General features: G+C 32.2%; 1 protein-coding gene across 1 annotated transcript in view; it reads right to left on the bottom strand.

Annotated features, from left to right (window-relative positions):
• Positions 1-19,820, bottom strand: part of Syn2 (Syntrophin-like 2) — a 57,605-nt gene that overhangs the window by 34,353 nt on the left and 3,432 nt on the right. The window contains exon 2 of the mRNA XM_088185167.1: positions 16,523-16,634. Coding sequence (XP_088041293.1) covers positions 16,523-16,588 — 66 coding nt within the window. The 5' untranslated portion in view covers positions 16,589-16,634. The remainder of the gene's footprint in view (positions 1-16,522; positions 16,635-19,820) is intronic.

Genomic DNA, 19,820 nt, shown 5'->3' with positions numbered 1-19,820 from the left:
ATTGAAACTCGCGTTAATTATTGTGACCAAAAGTGATTATTTATCAATAAGCATAAATTAGACAATAGTGCAATCACACAAGGCTCTTGTTACGACTCTCGTTAAGACTGAAACTAAAGTTTTTCCCTATAAATAACACGCAGAGATTCTCCGATAAATATTTATGTTACGAAACGGTCACGGGAAACAATATATCACCGTAAGGCCACAAAAATCCCGTTGCGCAATTCAACCTCAGAGATATCCATCAAGAAAATGTCACTTTCTAAAGGCTTATACTTATTTCGTTGTTCTAAGAAATGAGTGCAACGATTGGCTGGATTATCGCTGCATGATTGTGATTTATCAGCAAGCTTTGCAGCTCAGAATATTTAAAGCTGGTCTCCAATGAGCAGAGGGCAGACACTAAGATATTCGCCCAGCCCTGCTCGCCCGCGGACAACATACGGTCATGGACACTCACGTCCTGAGACGGACTCTACCATACGAATACCGCAGCAGAGAGGGATCAACCTCCGCTATACTGTCGCTGCCACACCAATCAGAACTTTAAGGATCTTCCACTGACATCATCCCTCCGCCAACTTTTCCACCACCGCTCGGAGAATAACAATCTCACCCACCATAGTAACTCGTAATATAGTATCTTAAACTTTAAATAGGTATTCATTATATTCATTATAACTGACTTATTTAGTTGGTACAGATTTGCCCCATTGTAACACATTGGGCTTATTGGGCCTGTCAAGGTACCACGGAAGATGTAATAAAAAAATAAAAAATAAAAGAGCAAGTTGAAAGTACAACAGCTTAGGCCAATAAATGATGTTACCGCCAAAGCGCACGGTCAGAATCAACACTATCCTTTCCAACCGCCTAATAAATGCTTAAACTACGCTTTTTTATATTGTGTGTATGTATTATGAGCGTATTGCGCGTATTTAACGTGTCAATTTGACTGAATTTTAATTTATTTAAAGTCAGAAACAAAGTAGTAATTCTAGAGTTAAGGGTTTCAAGAAGTAATTCAGTATGTTTTTCCTTATACGTATATCCTGCAGAATTGTGGAAATACGCTTCTCAATCTTTATGATTTAGGGAGGAACCAGACTTTGTTTATCATATAATTTGTTGATATTAGCGTTTACTACTATATTAAAAATACAGGAAAATACATACAAGTTGCTGGTTTATGCCTATTCTCTATATTACAAGAACAATTTAAAAATATTAAATAAATCTAATTGTAACAAAAAACTATTATTAAAATAAATATAGCAAAATCTGCTACATCGAAAAATTATGTAACGTCGTCAATCTATGGAATGAATAAACTGGGTTTAAAACCTGTGTTACTTGTTCGGTTGAGATATTTAAGCCCTGATCGTATTCCTTGCTTTATCCACGTTTTTATGCAAGTGCTTTTGAAACTGTTAACGGCTGCTTGCTTAGAAAAGCAATCGTTTTACGCCAAATATGAAAAAACATGGTTCTTAGAAAGTCCAGAGAATACAAATAAATCCATTGGTTTTATTTATGAACATTTAGGAAGTCATTCAGGGTTAATTTCGTTGCAACGATTAAGGGCGGACCCGATATTTTTAATATTCATTATCAGAAAATGTTTCCATAGAGCGTTTTAAATTTATTTTAAATTTACTTATTCGTTAAAATATTTTGTGGATTTTTCAAATATAAGTTATTCATCTAATTTGACTTTTTTCTTAAATATGTACTTATGGTTGTACTAAAAAATTATGCTTGATGCAATTTTAGTCAAAATCTAAACGTTTTTAATTAAATAATTTATTTTTTAGTTCTTAAAACAGATTTTAAAATTGGACGTACTGAGCCAAAAACATGGTTTTTGGTTTAGTCGTTTTTAAATATAGTACTTTTATATTAATATACATATAAATATACAATATTACATTCGCGTCGGGTGACGCATAGTTGCGACTTTTGTGTAGCCATCTATAAATGTGGGCCTTTAACCGAAAAATGGTCAAGCGCAAAAAAGTTTGAACTTCATACCACATATGTCATTAATAAGCTATGATGGATCATCTAAAAAATAATATATATTAATGTGTTTCACAAATTTAGTAATGTGTTTTATAGAAATTTAAATTATACGCAAAAAATTCGAAATAATCATGCTCGTTTGAACAAGAAGCATCAGGTTTATTCGTAAAATATTTCCCATAGGAGTACGCTTTGATAAGCGCCGGCTCATAGAGTCACTTTGAGTGAGAAGGCTCGTTTTTAGCCACCAAATCCCCAAAGTGTAACATCTGACTTTTGTATCTCGCCCCATAATATAATTTAGACCCCCATCAATAACACGGAGATTTTTATCGATTGCGAAGATTAGAGGCAATTAGTGTAAAGGGTAGATTTTTACAAATTTAACCTGAAACGCAAACAACCCTTAAACGGTGTAGACAAAGGGGCGCAGAGCCGACGCGCAAACATTTCGTACAGCCAATCCATAAACAAGTTGATGAGATTGAAACGCGGTGTAATATAAGCCGTTTACCGAATAAACGATCTTATTAAAGCGGCTTTTCTGGTGTTACTACTTATTGGAAATTCCTAGTAGCATTTTTTATTTTATTTAACAGTTTAATCCAGGTCTGTAAAACCACAATAAATAATTATACACATATAGCAAGAAAACCAGTTAATTCTTATGATTTATCATTTGTATTTGAAATATCATTAATGAGCAACATACGCTCTTAGATAAATACACAAATATTATCGCATTGATGAAAGAAAAAACTTCTATAATGTATTTCTGAAACACAAACGCGTACGATTGTAAGCGACCTGCCGATAAAGCAATTATCGCTAACGTGCGTTAGATGTATTACAAAGTCCGAAACTTTCTCAACCATCCGCTATATTAAAGGTTCAGCCGTTAATTGCTGCATATTGTAAATAGTAAATTATTCGATAATAAGGTGCGAGAATAAACACAAAAGTTGTCAAACATTTGCTCTCAGCTCTGCCAGAAGTGTTTGCACACAGAGGGAACAATCGGAGCAATTCGCCCAAAGGGGAAAACTCTGGATGGTGAAACGACGCTACGTTTCAATTCGTCTATTTGTAATCTGCATACATACAAGTTACGTTCTAGCTTACCTTTTTACGATGAAATTTCCAATTTAATCAAAATATTTTTTTATGCGAACGCGAAGCCAAAATTTCGTCGCAAAAATAAGCTCGAGTAAAACTGCGCACCATGGTCGATAAATTATTCACAAAACCAGCTCTTTCTATGCTCAGAGAAAGCGTCAATTGTGTTTGCTCACAGTATATATCCTCTCGTTTCTTCTATTATATTGTCGTCCTTGATTTCGCTACTCTCAATAATATACCGCAGCATTTCATCTTACTAGTTTCGCTCTGACAATTTTAATATTTTTTGAGAATGAGGTCAATTGTGAGCCTTCGACATAATTCCACTTAAATCTACTCGAATATAAGAACTTTTTTTCAACTAACAGCAAATATTGATGTTTAGTTCGCCAACATGCTTGACGTGTGTAGAAACTATTCACTTGTGGTTAACGTTTATGTGAATTCGTAAAATACATACTATTTATATAATAGTTTCTATTTATTATATTTATTCTCGGATTAAAAATGTAATATTACTATTTGATTTATGAATAGAATATAAAATCAAGCATTTAAAAACGTTTTCCCTGTAGAAGAAGGTTCCAAATGAGGTTCAGATTTATTTTTTATTACAATGCTTGACAGGTTTCCCCAATGCGCCATGATTACCATTTTATTAACAATAATTATATCATAAAATATTGTGCCCACTTAGAATATATTAGCACCATACCATATATTTTTATCCAGCTCCTCATAACTATCGCTGAGAACGCTGAGAAGCGTTCTCAAACACTGGCGTCCGTAAGAATAAGGGACGCATTCAGCTTGCAACTGAAATTCACCGAGCATCGACGGATTGTCGACACCGCCCCTTAGCAATTTTAAAAATGCTTCATTCAGTTAAATGCAATACATTGGACCTAACAATCCCCCAGCAAAAATTCGCTAAAACACAAATACGGATAGAATCTGATAAAAAATCTTCGCAAATATGAGTTTGATACATATTCAAAAAAAATCATGAGGCTATATAGTATTGTGTAATTTATATATTAATATATTACATTAAATATAGAATAAAGTGATTGACTAAAGAAATGTAAGCCGGCTATATTCTGATTTAAATAGCAATATTTAATTCTAAAAATCGCGCGATGACTATTGTCACCCACCTGGTTAAAAACACTTGCATAACCATCAGTTGAAAAACTAGTAAACCTCACCTCTTATATAGTGGACTTTCATCAATAATATTGCATTGTTGGATTCATCAATCGAACACCACAATGGAGAGATTAAATCAGAAGGTCTAAAAACCGTCGAAAAGCTTTTATATAATTGAGAGACATGAGTAGGGATTGCAATATTACCGAGATTTTTAATACCGATTACCATGATACAAAACAATCAATACCGGTAGTGACATTATTATTATTATTTGAATAAATGAATCAATGTTTATTGATTAACAAACCCTAAACATTCGAATACCCCGGCAATTATTGCTTCGATATATAAAATATTATCCCTTAAAAGTATAATTATGTTTTGTAGAAATTTATGATTTGTATTATAGATTTGTTTGATTTAAAATTGTTTTTTTAACATTTGCTTTGAATACATTGAATAAAAATATAGTTACTTTTGTCGTCTTTATGTTTTTTTAAAATATAATTAGCAAGCATGTCAAATTTATGACTAATTATTAATAATTATCCGTCTATTTATGCATATTTCATGTTGTAAAAAAATTAACCTTTTAAACAATCTTCCTTACATTCAGGTACTTCTAAAAATACTTTATACGCTCATTTTCTGAGCTGCTAGTACTAATAAAAATCAATAGGATTACTGTATACAAAAATCTTTTGGTCCGATTTTTTTTTATCATTTTCATTAATATTGTCGGAAAAAATATTAATACTACTTTGGTTAATCCGCTAAAATAAGCATTATTTTATTCTCTGTCTCTGCTTTCAAGCAATATAGGCCTGGTTGTTTTTGTAGTTTAAGCTATGGAGATATCGTTTTCAACAAATAAAATGTTCGGAAAAAAATCGGCAGTACCGGTATTTTATTTTATAATACCGGTGATTTTTGCCTTAATACCGGTACTACCAGTATTGCAAGCAGGCGTGAGAATCTGAATATTATGTTATTAAATCACCGGTGGAAAATCAGTCTTGGCGAGTAATATGCAAAGACAGAATTAAAACGTACAAGACGCAAAATTTAATAAAATGGGACACCACTGTGAAAAAACCTTAAGGCAGATTGTGTCAAAGTATCCGCCATAAATCAATTCGTTACAACGAGGTAAATCTGTACCAACTATGTAAATTATAGTAAATATTAACCACCAGATTAAATGTCTGAGAATCAATAACAACTTTATTATTAACTATAAATGATTAAGAAAATATTATTTTAATTGCACCGTTTCCGCAAAACTAATCCTTTGTGTCACGCATGTTTTTTTTAGCAGATGCGCGCGTAGATGAATGGTTAATTTATTATGAAATAATCTCTTTCCGCTCGTTTTAATGTATTTAAAAAGAGTAATTGTCAGACAGATGATGTTTAATAAATATTTTAGCAGAATTCATGAGTTGTTTTATCCATATTTTCAAATTATCTGAATATGATACGGGCATCTATCGACTATAGACAGCCAATTTGCACATACTTCATAAGACTTAGATTGTTGTTAAAAAGTAATTAAATAAAATAGCAGTTTAAATTTAATATATAATTTTTCAATTTTGATTGAATTTAAAACCTCTTTACTTTGATAAAATTATGCCTGAAAATTTATGGGAAAATTTGGCAAATTGATAATTAATTTATTTCTGAGATATGAATTACTAAAATTATAGTATACCTATCAACACTTCGGTCTCTGTATAAGATTGAAAACATAATATAATATAATTCCACCACATCTGAGCAGCAGTGAACTAAATGATTCAATTCGTACTAAAGGTGTTCGGCACATTCTGCAGGAACAGCCTTGTCATTTATGAATTCATTTATCATTTATGAAGCGAATGATATTTATGAATTCCTTCTGTTCAAGCCCTAAGCGCTTTATTTAATGAGGGGATTAAATACAAAAATGCTACTTCAAAAATGTATGTATGATATATGAATCGCATTATAAATATCTTTGATATATACAAACAGAAAAAAAACACATATTGGATAAGATTATACTAATTGAATTTTAAATATAAAGTTTAATCGTAATTTCCGTATATAAAATATTAACCATTATCTGTCCAGATACTACAATACATTCAACTGCTCTTTAGTCGCACGAGCGTGTTTTGGTGAAAAAATAAAATAAATATAATATATAGGTACAATGTACGAAATATTAATTTACATACACATTTCTACAGGAACTCAGTGAATCATATTCAAGATAATAAATACCGTAAAAATTGTATTTGTTTGCGTTCTAATATTCAAGAAAATTTCATCGCACTGAAAATCATAATACCAAACCATTTTCTAATATACAAAGCCCCAATGTATTATTGAGGTTCTTCGCATTTTTTATGATACACTCTTATTACAAATATTGTTACGTAAGAAAAACGTTAGAAAATTTTAAAATATGACATTTAGCGTCTCAGAGAATCTTAATCTCTTATACATATTAATAAACAGTAGGCGTAATAATAGATTTAAATATTTTAAAATTGTCAGCATACAATAGAAAGTATGGTTATAGCATTTATAATTAGCAGTAGACATGTTCAGTATATAATTTACAGATGTAATTTAGGATTAAGTGGCGGGTGGCAGTGTTGGATGCGAGAAAGTTTAATTAAGCTTGATCTCTTCTTTATCGAATGATAAAAAAGTGCCACAAAATATATTATTCATATAAAAAAATTGCTCTATTTTTAATTTATTCTAATCACAAATATCTCCTAAATAATATTGAAGGTGTTTCAATGAGAGCATTAATTAAAAAATAGTGTATAAATTACTTATGCAAGAAAAAAATAAGGAATTCAATAACAATACAAGTAAACATAATAACATATAAAATGTAAAAAATCAGACTATATAGAATAAAGGGGAACTTTTCTAGCTTTAAATTTAAAGAATTCATAATCGTAAAATTATTTAAGTTCAATTGACTTGAAAAACAAATGGGTACCGCACGAACTGAATGAAAACAAAAAAATCGCCTTAAACGAGTTTTTTCTGCACTACTTTAACGCAATAAAAACAATCAATTTATCGATCGTATTACAACAAAAAAAATCCTTAACAACAAAGGAGAACGATTTACACTAAAATAAACCGTATTTTACGAAGAAAAATAACACCAATGCCAGCAATTTACCGCCAGCAATTATTCGTTAGCAGTTTACCACCGCGGCAATTGATCGCATAAACAATTCATTTAGTCTACAAATGATTGCTAGTATATTTTGCCGCCTCAAAGCAGTGAAAAGTATTTGAGAAAATCATATAGCTTCTGCCTTAAGCTACGATTAGCGTTTTTTTTAATTTTATGAACTACGAGAGAATAGTACAACAATAAAAAATGTACCTATTATGAAAATATGTAATTTAATAGATACATTAGCTATTTTAATAATTACAAAAATATTAAAAAATATATTATTTAAGCAATAAGTATGTATTAAATAATACAATAAAGCAATAAGTTAACTTTATAACATTAGGTATGCTGCAAAAATTCAAAATGAATTCGAGCCCTAAATTTTTAATCTGTGGTAATATAATAGTCCATAAATTCTTAAAATATGGGTTACTAATATTTCGATTATGTATTTAAAAAATGTATACCTAGCATATAACTTTCATTTTTAGCTACACTTGATTGTAAAAATCATTATTTTCAATTTAAAATGACATATAAATTATATGTATTGCCTGGCGATCATTTGTAGGATATAAATTGTTCATGTGATCAATTGACGTGGCGGTAAACTGCTAGCGATTAATTGCTGGCGGTGAATTGCGGACTATAAATTGTCTGGACCCCCATAAGAACAATTTAAAATAACGCAATATAGCAATTTCCGACATTAAAGGGCAGACGGAGAGAATTTAAATCACTCTATAGTCTACAACAGATCGAATGCATCCAAATCATTGCTATGCAGAGAAAACTGTAATTTATAACAGTAATATAAGTTTCGGTGATTAATGTTTATAGTTTTCACTCTCTGGTGATCATTGTTTACGTCTGGCTCTTCTTGAGGGTTTATTCGTAAATTACCTTTTTAATGTAAAGTGTTATCCTATTATACAATACATGTAGTATATATGTGCGTGCTTTTATAACTCAGTATAACCACGTTTTATATTGGTAGACGAAGCTAGATTTTATTTTGAAGTCAATGCAAGGTGAAGATTCTCGTAACGAGCGACCTGCTCGTGTTTACGAGATAACTTTGCTCCGGCGCAAAGTATGCGTTAGATGCAAAGACATGAAGCGACGCTCGATAAAAGCTCGGCATTACCATTTCGCTTTTTTCTCGCACACAATTACGAAAAAGTTTGCGAAAAATGCGCTATAAATTTTAATAGCCTTCGGGAGAGACGTCACAAAGGACCGAGCGTTTCAGTAAAGAGATCAAAACCAAAAAAAAAAAGCGCAGAGCCTCGCAGAATCGAACTGGCCGACTTTAATTCCGATCCTGTGTTTGTTTCCATTTCAAAAAGGCAAACTTTCCGCGATAATTAATGACGGGAGCGCTGTCGCCGGATTGGACTTTGTCTAGTTTGGAAACTAAGCGCGACGGGGTGTCGAACTTTCGAAATCGACGATCCAAAGCTCGCCTTGCATCACTATGAGCCCTTGGGAATTAATCGGTCACGTGTGCGTTCCGGAACGCGCTTTACGTAATGGTCGTAAAAGCGAACGTTACACAAAAAGGGCCGAATCGTTATTCAATACCATTGAAGGGGAGTTTTCACTAGTAGCCTGTCCTCTCGCGCACGACGCCTAAATATGGGGACGGTCTCAGCGTTGTTCCTTGCGGTATTCTCAATTCATTAATCCGCAAGGAACATAAAAAAAATCAACATACACCCTAAATTCGAGACAATGAAACGATAACAATATTCCAACATTTTGTTTCGTTTTCGTTAACGAACGAATTCTGAGAATTTCGGCCATAATAGACACTAAAAATGTTTTTCGAAGGCGTAAAAGCATTTTTTTGTTGAGAATAAGCGTCTCATTGTCTCGCGTTTCGGATGTATGATTTTTTCAAATTTCATTCGAGATTGCATAAACGAATATTTTATGAATATAAGAGCAAGTTAGAGAGTTAGCAATCATGGATGCATTTTCTCCGATAAAATCTCTCCGGTATGATTTAACGACGTAGCGAATCGCAGGCAAAGTCTTTATCGGATCGTCGGGGAGGTTTGGACTCTAAATCGGCTTAATGGAGCATACCGAGGGTTATGAAAATATACATAAGGCTCGTCGGTCACGCGACCCCAATTGTAAATATACGCTAAAGAAAAATTCTGCGCTCCGATTTTTCAATTTTCCACGGCACGACTCGCGTGAAAATATAATCAGCGCGCCTGTTTTTTGTGAAACTTTCGATGGTTGCTTTTTAATTTATTGCTTAATCACAGCGCTTTTGTGCGGCCGAATAAATAAGAAACGCAAACAACACGTGTTTGGCTGCGTGACGCAGATGCCGTCGGTCCGTTCGGGTCGTTTATTTATCTGGAGGCGTACTTGCAGGATTACTTTCTGACGTAATGTTAGAATTACGGTGGAATGAAGGAACATCTGTTTAGTAGTAGAATCTACTTGGCTCTAGCAACGCATATTTGGCGTTGAAATGGAAAACTATCTACATATGTTTATTGAACAAAACGCGAAGGATTGCCAAACTAATGCTTGGCATATGCGTGTATTTATGTTCAAATTAAAAAAATGATATATAGATTATGAGGGATCGTTCGTGTCGTTTCAATGTTTACGATTCAGAAAGGTTCCGACTGCTGCTTATTCACGAACTTCGATTGTGTCAGTCTGAAGGTTTAAAGCTTGTTTGTGTCGATTTGGCATGAGCTCAACTGGTAGCGAGCTCAAGGCTGAGCTCTCGTGTGCTCTCAAATGTAATAAAAAACGCAAGGACTAATAAAACAATCTGATATTGTCAACTCAGTCATAGCAGTTTTAAAAATATTTAATACAATGAGCAGGGCTACCATTAAATTGAAATAGTGTAAAATGTGGTTCTAAAACTTTCGTTCGCAATTGTTAGTGAGCATATTAGGGTCCGAAATGAACGTTATGCCTGCACTACACTCTCTGTAAGTTGGCCAAGGCTGGCCAAGGACGGAGAATATAGTGGGTTACTTCGGTCGAGTTCGGTTCTGCCTGCTCTAAAATCTCTCGGAAGTTGTCCAAGGTTACCGAGAACGGGAGGTAAAGTGGGGGTAATTCAGTCGACTTGGCCAGCTTCGGGCGCTTCCGAACATTGTCGGCAAACGGACCGAAGTCGGAGCTGCTCTTTCGAGCGCCAGCGGTGAGATACTTCCCCTTTCGCTCTCTTGCGTGTTAAGTGACGAGAGGGAGAGAGATAATGATATAGTTTTTCGCAAATTGAGATAGAACGAGTAGCTCGGTTCAATTTCAGTATGCGCGTAACACGCACGTCGAGCGCTGCATCGTGGTCACGTGGTCAAGTTATAATACCACATGCTTATCGGGGACTTAAACAAGACTCTTACTGACATCTTTGAATATTTTAGGGCACCAAAATGGATTAATTATATTGTTAATAGTTTATTCTTCTAACAGATATCGTTAATATATTTTTTTTCATATAAAATTAAATAATTAAAAAAATAATTAGTGGTACTTGGTTTTATATCCTTATGTATTTTCCTAGATCGGTTTATATAAATGTCACACCATAACGAATTCTTATTTAGAATCGATGGCGACAAATTCTAGGATAGTCACAGATGCAGTGTTCGTATTTTGAAGTATCATTTTTATGCCTTATTGCATTTTGCAAAAGCCGACAAAGATTTTGCGTAAATTGAATATTTACAACCGAATTTTTTTTACTGATATTGTATTGGTGAGTGCCCACATAAACTTATATAATTATCAGTAGCGTAATTTAAATAATATGACAATTTAAAAATTGCGATTATTTGGCACATTTTTCGATCGCGTGCAAATATGACAGCAGCCGCCGTGCGTACGTCATTCACGCACGCTGTCCGGACGGCATATGAAATGTATGGCAGTGTCGGCGACCTTGGCCGACTTCAGTTGAACTTCGGTTCGGACAACTTCCAGAAAACAACAACAGAAGCTAACACAAAATCTCAACGTGTCGCCTTCATCAGTTCACAGACATTTAACAATTTATGAAAGGTGTTAATTTGCAGAATATGAGTCTCTCATCAATTTTCTCGATAAAGGAAAATATTGCACATTGAATCTCAATATGCAAATAATTAATGATTCTAGAACAAAAAGATGCATTTTTTAGCGACTCTTAGAAATTTTTAACGACTCATGCCATAAAAAATGTACCATGTTCCAAGAAGCTAAAAAAAGTGTGGATAAAGGAGTTCGATCATAAATTAATTTAAAATCTGTATTTATCGATGGCAGGCAGAATACAAGAATTTATTAAAAATGAAGGTGAAATTACGCCAAAATAATTTTGTTAAAATGTTACAAAAGTGTTTTATTTACACGCTTCTAATTTTTAAATGTCCTCGAAATTGCTTTCTAAGAATAGAACCAAACAAAATGTCGCGCGCACGTGTTGAGTTAGAAGCTCGCCATTATGCACTTGCTGGGACGACGAAAAAATACACCTTTCCCAGAATTGACGCAATTATACATTCCTAATTTTACAATACCCGTATTTTTTTAACAATATTAACGGTAAACGAAAGTTAACAATAAATTATAATTATCTATTATGAATTCAAAAATATGTAAAAATGCATCAACTTTCGATTGGCCACATCTGTATATTTTATATGTATAATTTATTCCTTAAAACATTATGAGTAATCTTCCTTATAGTAATTCCGCGAATCCTAAACATAGTGTTATATTTTCACAATACTTACTAACGTCCTTTTCCAACATTTACACTACTTCACTGCACTAAATCTCATTTCTAGATTTTGAATATCCACTCTCGAGTTATTTTCTTTCGAGAACAAATTGATATTTATTAGGTCGTAAGGATAGCTACTGTTAGCCCATAAGAAAATGTTGAGAATCACTGAGGTAGAACGTTAGTGGTTTAGGGCCGACATCCACTCGATGTGAATGTTTATATTTGGGGTTGAGTTCATACGCGATATATGAGTTTCAAGAGAGTCTTTTGTGTGCGCGACCTTTAACCAATTCGCGTGATGGATGCTTCATATTACATACACATACCGAATTGGCGTGCGAGTTATTTGATATTATAATGCTTGGCTCAAATTATTCATGGCTCGCGTTCCCGCAACCAATGCTGGCAGAAAACCTCTACATTCCAAACAAACTAATCTGATTTCTATTAAATCGGGCATTCTCATTATAGCGCTACTATCTTTACCGTTTATAAAACGTCGCTAATTATGAGATCTAGCATTTTTTGTGGAATCGCATGATGTCGAGTCATAACCGCGTCGTTTCCGGCGATGCCATCTAAGCGACGAGCGGAATAATTTGTAGCGGCAAGATAAAGATTAAATATCGTCGGTAATGAGGGTGTGCCGTCAGATATATCAACGGAAGTCTGGGGGATGATAATGGATTACGGCGCCCCTTAAAAAGTTGGACCGTTTAACTTAACCCCGGGAATATATTGCGACAAAAACTAACTCCAAATTGTGTTGAACGAGTTGAACGTCTTTTCGAGCGTTGTGTTAAATATACGCATCGAGCCCGCATCGTTACGCAAGGTGGCTTTATTTCAATCCCATTTATGAAAAGCAAAAAAAAAATACACGAAGAGTAGAAATAACATCGTAATTCGTTGAAAGCGTAATAAAAGTAATTGCTATTGTATTTGCGACTTGCAGAACAAGTTTATTCGTCACGACGGCATCATACAAGCGCACGTGACGATCGGAAATTTGGATAAACTATAACCACTTGCAAATGTCTCATACAAAAGACGGTCGGTGTACATAAAAATACAAGGAAACCAATTCAAATATCAAGTCGATGGAATGTGACTAGTAGGTATCCAAATTACATGTACCATGCGATCCTTAAATCATAAAAAAAAATCAAGCATGTCTTCAAAATAATATTAAAAATATATGAAGCGCAAACATTGCGTGTTCATGACACTTCCTTTCGGAACACACTTCTATCCGTATCTTGACTGGTATATTATTTCGCTTTTGACTTCAGTCAAACTCCCAATAGCTTCCCGCTTCTCAATAAAAATAGTCCGAAAACCAAGAATTTAACCCGATCTTCGGAAATGACAATTAGAGACAACATAATAACATACCCCAATAAACAAAAAAATATCCAGAAAATACCTCAGAATCTGATCTAACCTAACCGTAAATATAAGTACAGTGGAACCTAAGTTTTCTTCAATAATCCGTCCGAAAACAATCGTTGAAATCCAAAACCGACGAAAACCAAGGCAATTATTTGTAGTATGCATTAACACTCGCAATCAATTAATAAAAGCCCAACAACACAAACACTGGCAAGTTAACGCCGATGAAATCCGAGGCAACCGACGAAATCCGAAACAATTTTTTTTCGGAAAAAGTCAACGAAAACCGAGGTACCACTATATAATACATAAGCGAACCCGGGCCCTGGGAAAACAATGATTCCGGGCCTCATGACAAAAATGGCACGTTATATAATTTCTTGAATAGGTGCGAGTTAACCCTTTCTTTGCTACATTGACACCATTGCGACATATTTTCTGAAATTATATTTTATGCGAAATATTTTAATAAGGAATCAAAAATTCTTAAAAATATTTACTTATAATATTTACTTGATAATTAGTTGGGTTTTTTTGCTGCTCAGTGTTGCCATATAGTGGACTTTTTAAAAGATTAACGATAATTTCACTAATTTTTCGTTGTTTGTTAACAGTAGCTGCTGCAATTATTCAACTTAAATGATTAATAAAAGAAAACCTATTTATTTTTTAAGAAATTTGAGATTCTAGAAATAATATTTAAATAAATTGGAATTAAAAATTAAAATTTTTATTTATAATTGGATTTAAAAGTACTTACTTCAAATTATTCATAATGATTATAATTGAAAGAATAAACAGGAATGCAATTAAATTTAGAAAGTGTGAAATGTGGTTTTAAAAATTTTGTTTCAAGAATTTTAACAATAAATATATACGTAAAGCCAGATGATCCTTGGGGATTATTAGTGAGGATATTAGGGCTGTCAGTAAATCAGATCCGAAATTAACGACAACACCTACATCATATAAAAAATTAGTAAAAATGGTAATTTGCAGAATATAGGTGTAAATTGTCTGAGGAAACCCTTACGCAGCGAATCTGAATATGTCAATAATTAAAGATTCTAGAACATAAATATTTATTTTTGAGTCGAATTGTTACTGAAGACGAAAAGTGGATCATTTACTGTAAGTGGTGGTTGGACGCCAATCAACCCCCATTTCTAACCCTTAGAACAAGATTACACCCCAATAGGATAATGTTATGCATTTGGTGGGATATGAAGGTCATAATTCATTATGAGTTATTGTATTATAGGCAGACAAATACGTCAGTGACACAGTGTGCTCAGCTAATTCGTTTAAAAGCGACTCAAACTGTACATAAGACATTCATTTATGAATTAAAGAATGGTAATTTTACACCAAGACATGTATCCAAAAAGACAACAGAAAAAATAAATGGATTTTTTCTCTGAAAAAGTTTTTAGTAGAAAAAAATATTTAGACATTAAATAATTTATTGCTTTCAAAAAAACATTCTTTTTCAAATTAGATACATAAAAATTGATCAACATGTGGAGAATAATTGTAGAAAAAATGGAGAATATATAATTTGGTAAAAGTATTACACGTTTTAATTTTTAACTCATTCAACGACTTTTGGAACAACCTGATATAATTTGTTTACTGCATTAAAACAAGTATTACCAAAGTAAGATTCAAGATACATCCATTGGATTTTCAAAATTAGTTCAGGAAGTTATTAACGGTGTTGCTTTAAGATGTATACATTATATTTATTCAAAGTAACATATTGAACATCAATTCGAAACGTGTAAGACAAGTTGTGCGTTATTATGTATGCTTTACCTTATAAAGTTTGATCGTTAATATTTGATAGATCAACTTAAGAAAACGATAAAATGTAAGAAAGTATTTTTAAGTATGTTTACAACAAATTTTACATTAGAAATTATAGCCTGATAATGTGTAATATTAGATAGCGACAAAAAATTAAGCTGTTTTTTAAACAAATAAACAATTTTTAACATTAAAAAAAAAATAAAAATATATTACAGGTCCGCTCGACTGACCAGAAGACGTCCTGCCGTCGCGTCGCCAAGCGCACAGATATTTTTTTTATAAATTTGACCTATCGAGATATTTTTAGCTGTGCAGCGAAAAATTCTGGGTATTATACTAAAAATAAATATATTTTATTTAATTCATTTAGTTATGCATAATTTTTAAACAATTTAATTGCGGAATTTATTTTTAATTTAGTCTCAATAGTAGTTTTTTAAGTTTTAAAAAAATTAGCGAAAATATAACAATAATGAGTCAATCAATCAATCATCGTCAATAAAAACAACCCTTAAAAGAAAACATTTTTCTTTGAACACCAAAGTAATCATCTGTAGTGTTAAGGCGTGAACACATTTTGAAGGTGTGTTCAAGAAGTGATGCAATTGGTTCGTAAACATCCTCATCTGCGATTCGCCAGAGCTATTGTGAATGATCACTATAAAATATATGACACTCGGTCACATCTAGACAGAATCAGACATGAGTCATCAGCGTATCACGAGAATACGATATAACGACAAATAAAACTCGACACTAGCAAAGACTTTTGGATTTATAAGAGCCGCATTCTGATATGATAATATTTCTATATTATGATAAATTGTTATCATCTTTGAAAAAAGTCACACTCCTTCGGCCTCAAAACACGTAAAAAAAAAAAAGCACGTCAAGTTCGATTCAATTCTGTTGTGATGCTGCAGTCACTTTAATCACCCGTTGATACTCCATATAGGAGATAAAGGCATAATCACCGATTGAACAGAATACTCTATCAAATATTGGATTCAAATTTTTTTTACAGATTCTAAAAAGTACATTCTTTTGAAAGGGGTAAATAACTGTGGTGTACTCACTTTGACTTTCTCGTCTACCATTTCTTCAATCGGAGTCGTCATTTTCTCTACAGTCTCGACCCTCATATTTATAAACGTTCAGATCGCCCTATCCATTGTCTCGTTCTGGGCCCTGTAACAATAAACATATTTTTTTAAAAAACAGATTTTTAAAACCATTGCGAGAGTGGGACATTTATCGCAGTAAAATTAGCATACATATAACTTGGGTTGTTATCTCAATCCCATTAAGGGGTGCGTCCTGAAAAATCTTAAAAGTTAGAAAAGCCCGAAAAATGTTGCGCCAGGGGCGTCAAACTCGATGTAGGTCAAGTCCTTCGTGGCGCGTCACGCGGCCCAACATCGACCCGTTATAATTCCCAAAAATAAATAATCAAACATGTAACATGTTTGATTAAATACCAATAATATATACATTGTATTCAATTTATTAACAATAATAACACTAAGAGAAACGTTGAAAATAAATTATAATGAAAATTGGATAAATAGGTTTGTCATAATAATATTGTATAAATAGTTAGTAGCTTCGCTGGTTTCTAGTCATCCATGCGGGACAGATGTCCAGCATACTTGAGACGTTGTATTTTAATATACTTGACGGCGCCAGGCTCCTGATACAACTCGTATAGTTCGTTGTTAAGCAACGAACTTAACACCAATGATTGCTTTCGCAAGTTTCACAAGGCAAAGTATTAAATATACTTTGGCTGAAATTAGTCCTCGGCTAAACTCGGCTCTGGCTTCATTTTTACGTGAAGATTTTTTTTGCATTATTGCAGAAAAATATAAAACCTAAATAATATAGTAACGGTTCTACCGATACCAAAAATAAAATATTGTAAAAGTTGCACCGATTGGATCAGAATTTCTGGAAGCATTTAACAGAAACAGACAAACAATTTATTGTACCATAAATAAAATAATAATTGAAACATTAAATAAAAAGATATTGTTGAAAAAAATTACTTTTATTATTATATTATGGTTCAAAAACTGATTATTAAATATACACATGGATCATTATTATTTGCGTTACATATAATAAATGATACTGTGGATTTAGTAAAAGAAGTGTAATAGATTTAAAGATGACACGTTGATTTATTGTGTGAAGGAAAGTATGAAAGAAATAGAAGTGAGGAATAAAGAATTTGATATGATAAATGATCAGTTGAAATAAAAAAAGAATATTAGTAGAACGAAAATAATAATATTGGATAGTAAAGGATAGTAAAGATTTGAAAATGATAATTAAAGGGTGCAAAATATAATTTATTTAAAAACTAATGTTCAATAGAATTTATATGATTGAGTAAAATATAATATTTAGGTTATTATAAAAACTAAACTTTGACTTCGATACTGAAATTATATATTTTAAATACAATATATAAATAAATAATAATTTTAAAATGTGTTTTTTATTTATATTATATTTTTTATTAGGACCAACAAGAGACCATCCGTGATCGTTGCGACGAAATTTGTCACAAGGACTTGCTAAAAGCTTATGAAACTATTTTTTTTTACTCTCTAAGAACAAAGTTTTTTCATCATCTTTATACGAACGATCGCGTATCTGACCCGAGGTCCATATTAAACGGTTTAAAATCACGAATAATCGGTGCCAAATACAAGGGAATGCGTTGCACATCTCCACAAGTAGCAAATCCTCGAACCCACGTTCCTAATAATTACATCATTGCTTATTTAACCAATTTTTTTAATCGTCAAGACGTTTATTTATCAATAAAAATAGTGTTTTCACCTCCGAATAATCGAAAAATGAAAAAGACATGGACTCCCCCGATTATTAAGTGGTATATTAGCTTTTACTTCAGACACTTCTACCACTTGTATAAATATCAGTATTATTTTTATATCATTAGAGAGAAAGTATAACAGGACAGCTGTCTTTGCAAATCTAGCTTTGTTTGATACAATTAAATAAATTCAGAGGAGATTCTCTGATTGCTTTCTAGATCTTGATTCTCATACTATCAATTGGGTTGCAGATCCTTTCAATTGTGAAATTCTTTATATGCCAAAAAAGCCTGAGGGATTGGAAGAGGCACTTTTAAAACTGTGTTCTAACAATGAAGCGCAATTAATTTGTCATATATATATATATATATATATATATATATATATATATATATATATATATATATATATATATATATATATATATATATATATATATATATATATGGATATGTCAAGTGTGCAAAAGTTTTATTATTTTTTAAGAAAGCTATTATATATATGTGAACAACTTATATATGTGAACATAGCTGCCGAGAGCCAACTCAGACCATGGGAAAACAATGATTCCGGGCCTCATGACAAAAATGGCATTTTTTGGCACCATAATATAAATCTTGAATAAATATTAATAAGTACGAGTTAACACTTTCTATGCTATAAATGAATATAAAAATTAGACACCGTCGCGACATATTTTCAGAAATCATATATGCGAAATATTTTAATTAGGCATTAAAAATTATTAAAAATATCTACTCATAAAATTTACTTGATAATTAGTCGTGTTTTCTTTGCTGCTTTGTGACTTTTTATTATCTCATTTTTTTAATTTAATTTTTAAAATTTGAATTAATTCACGGGCCGCCAGTTGGACAGCGCTGATTTATATCATAAAACAGTAAAAAACATTTGTCTATCTGTCACAAAAACTCCTCTCAAACAGTGAATAGTAGCGAAGTGACATTGACACGTGTCATTTTGGCTGCCATTTGGCTAGGTCAAGTGTGTTATTTTCAACTTTCAAGTTTTATGTTGAAAGTTGAGCTGAACAGCGACGTGCTAACGACGTGCTACTGTCATATATAAAAACAAAAGACTGAAAATATTTTATAAAGGCAAGTATTTAAATAATTTTGTAATAACATAATGAATAAAAATAATTATAATGGGAAAAAATTGATATAATAAAGCTAGTCATTAAATTAAATTCTTAGCAAAAAGTTCTGAAAAAACTATTTATGTAAATTAAAAAAATGAATCTTTGTGGCAAAAAACATCGTAAAATCATTCGTACAATATTAATTTATAATATATTTCTCAAATAAAATATAAAAAAAAAAAATTATTACAAAAAAAATTAATTAATCAATATTTTTCCCTTGGCCCTTTATATACCTTTATTTTGTTTTTAAATGCGACAGTGAGGCGCTTCTTATTAACAGAAAAATGTTTTTACGCCTTCGAAAACATCTGTGAATAGAAAGTTAATCGGTGGTATCAACTATGACCGAAATACGCAGAATTCGTT

This window comes from Plectrocnemia conspersa, unplaced genomic scaffold, assembly GCF_051122295.1.
Source record: "Plectrocnemia conspersa isolate PC_06_02 unplaced genomic scaffold, ASM5112229v1 ptg000004l, whole genome shotgun sequence".
In the NCBI taxonomy this organism is placed as follows: Eukaryota; Metazoa; Arthropoda; class Insecta; order Trichoptera; family Polycentropodidae; genus Plectrocnemia; species Plectrocnemia conspersa.
The sequence above is the reverse complement of the archived record's forward strand: the minus strand, read 5'-3'. Positions and strand labels throughout refer to the sequence as shown.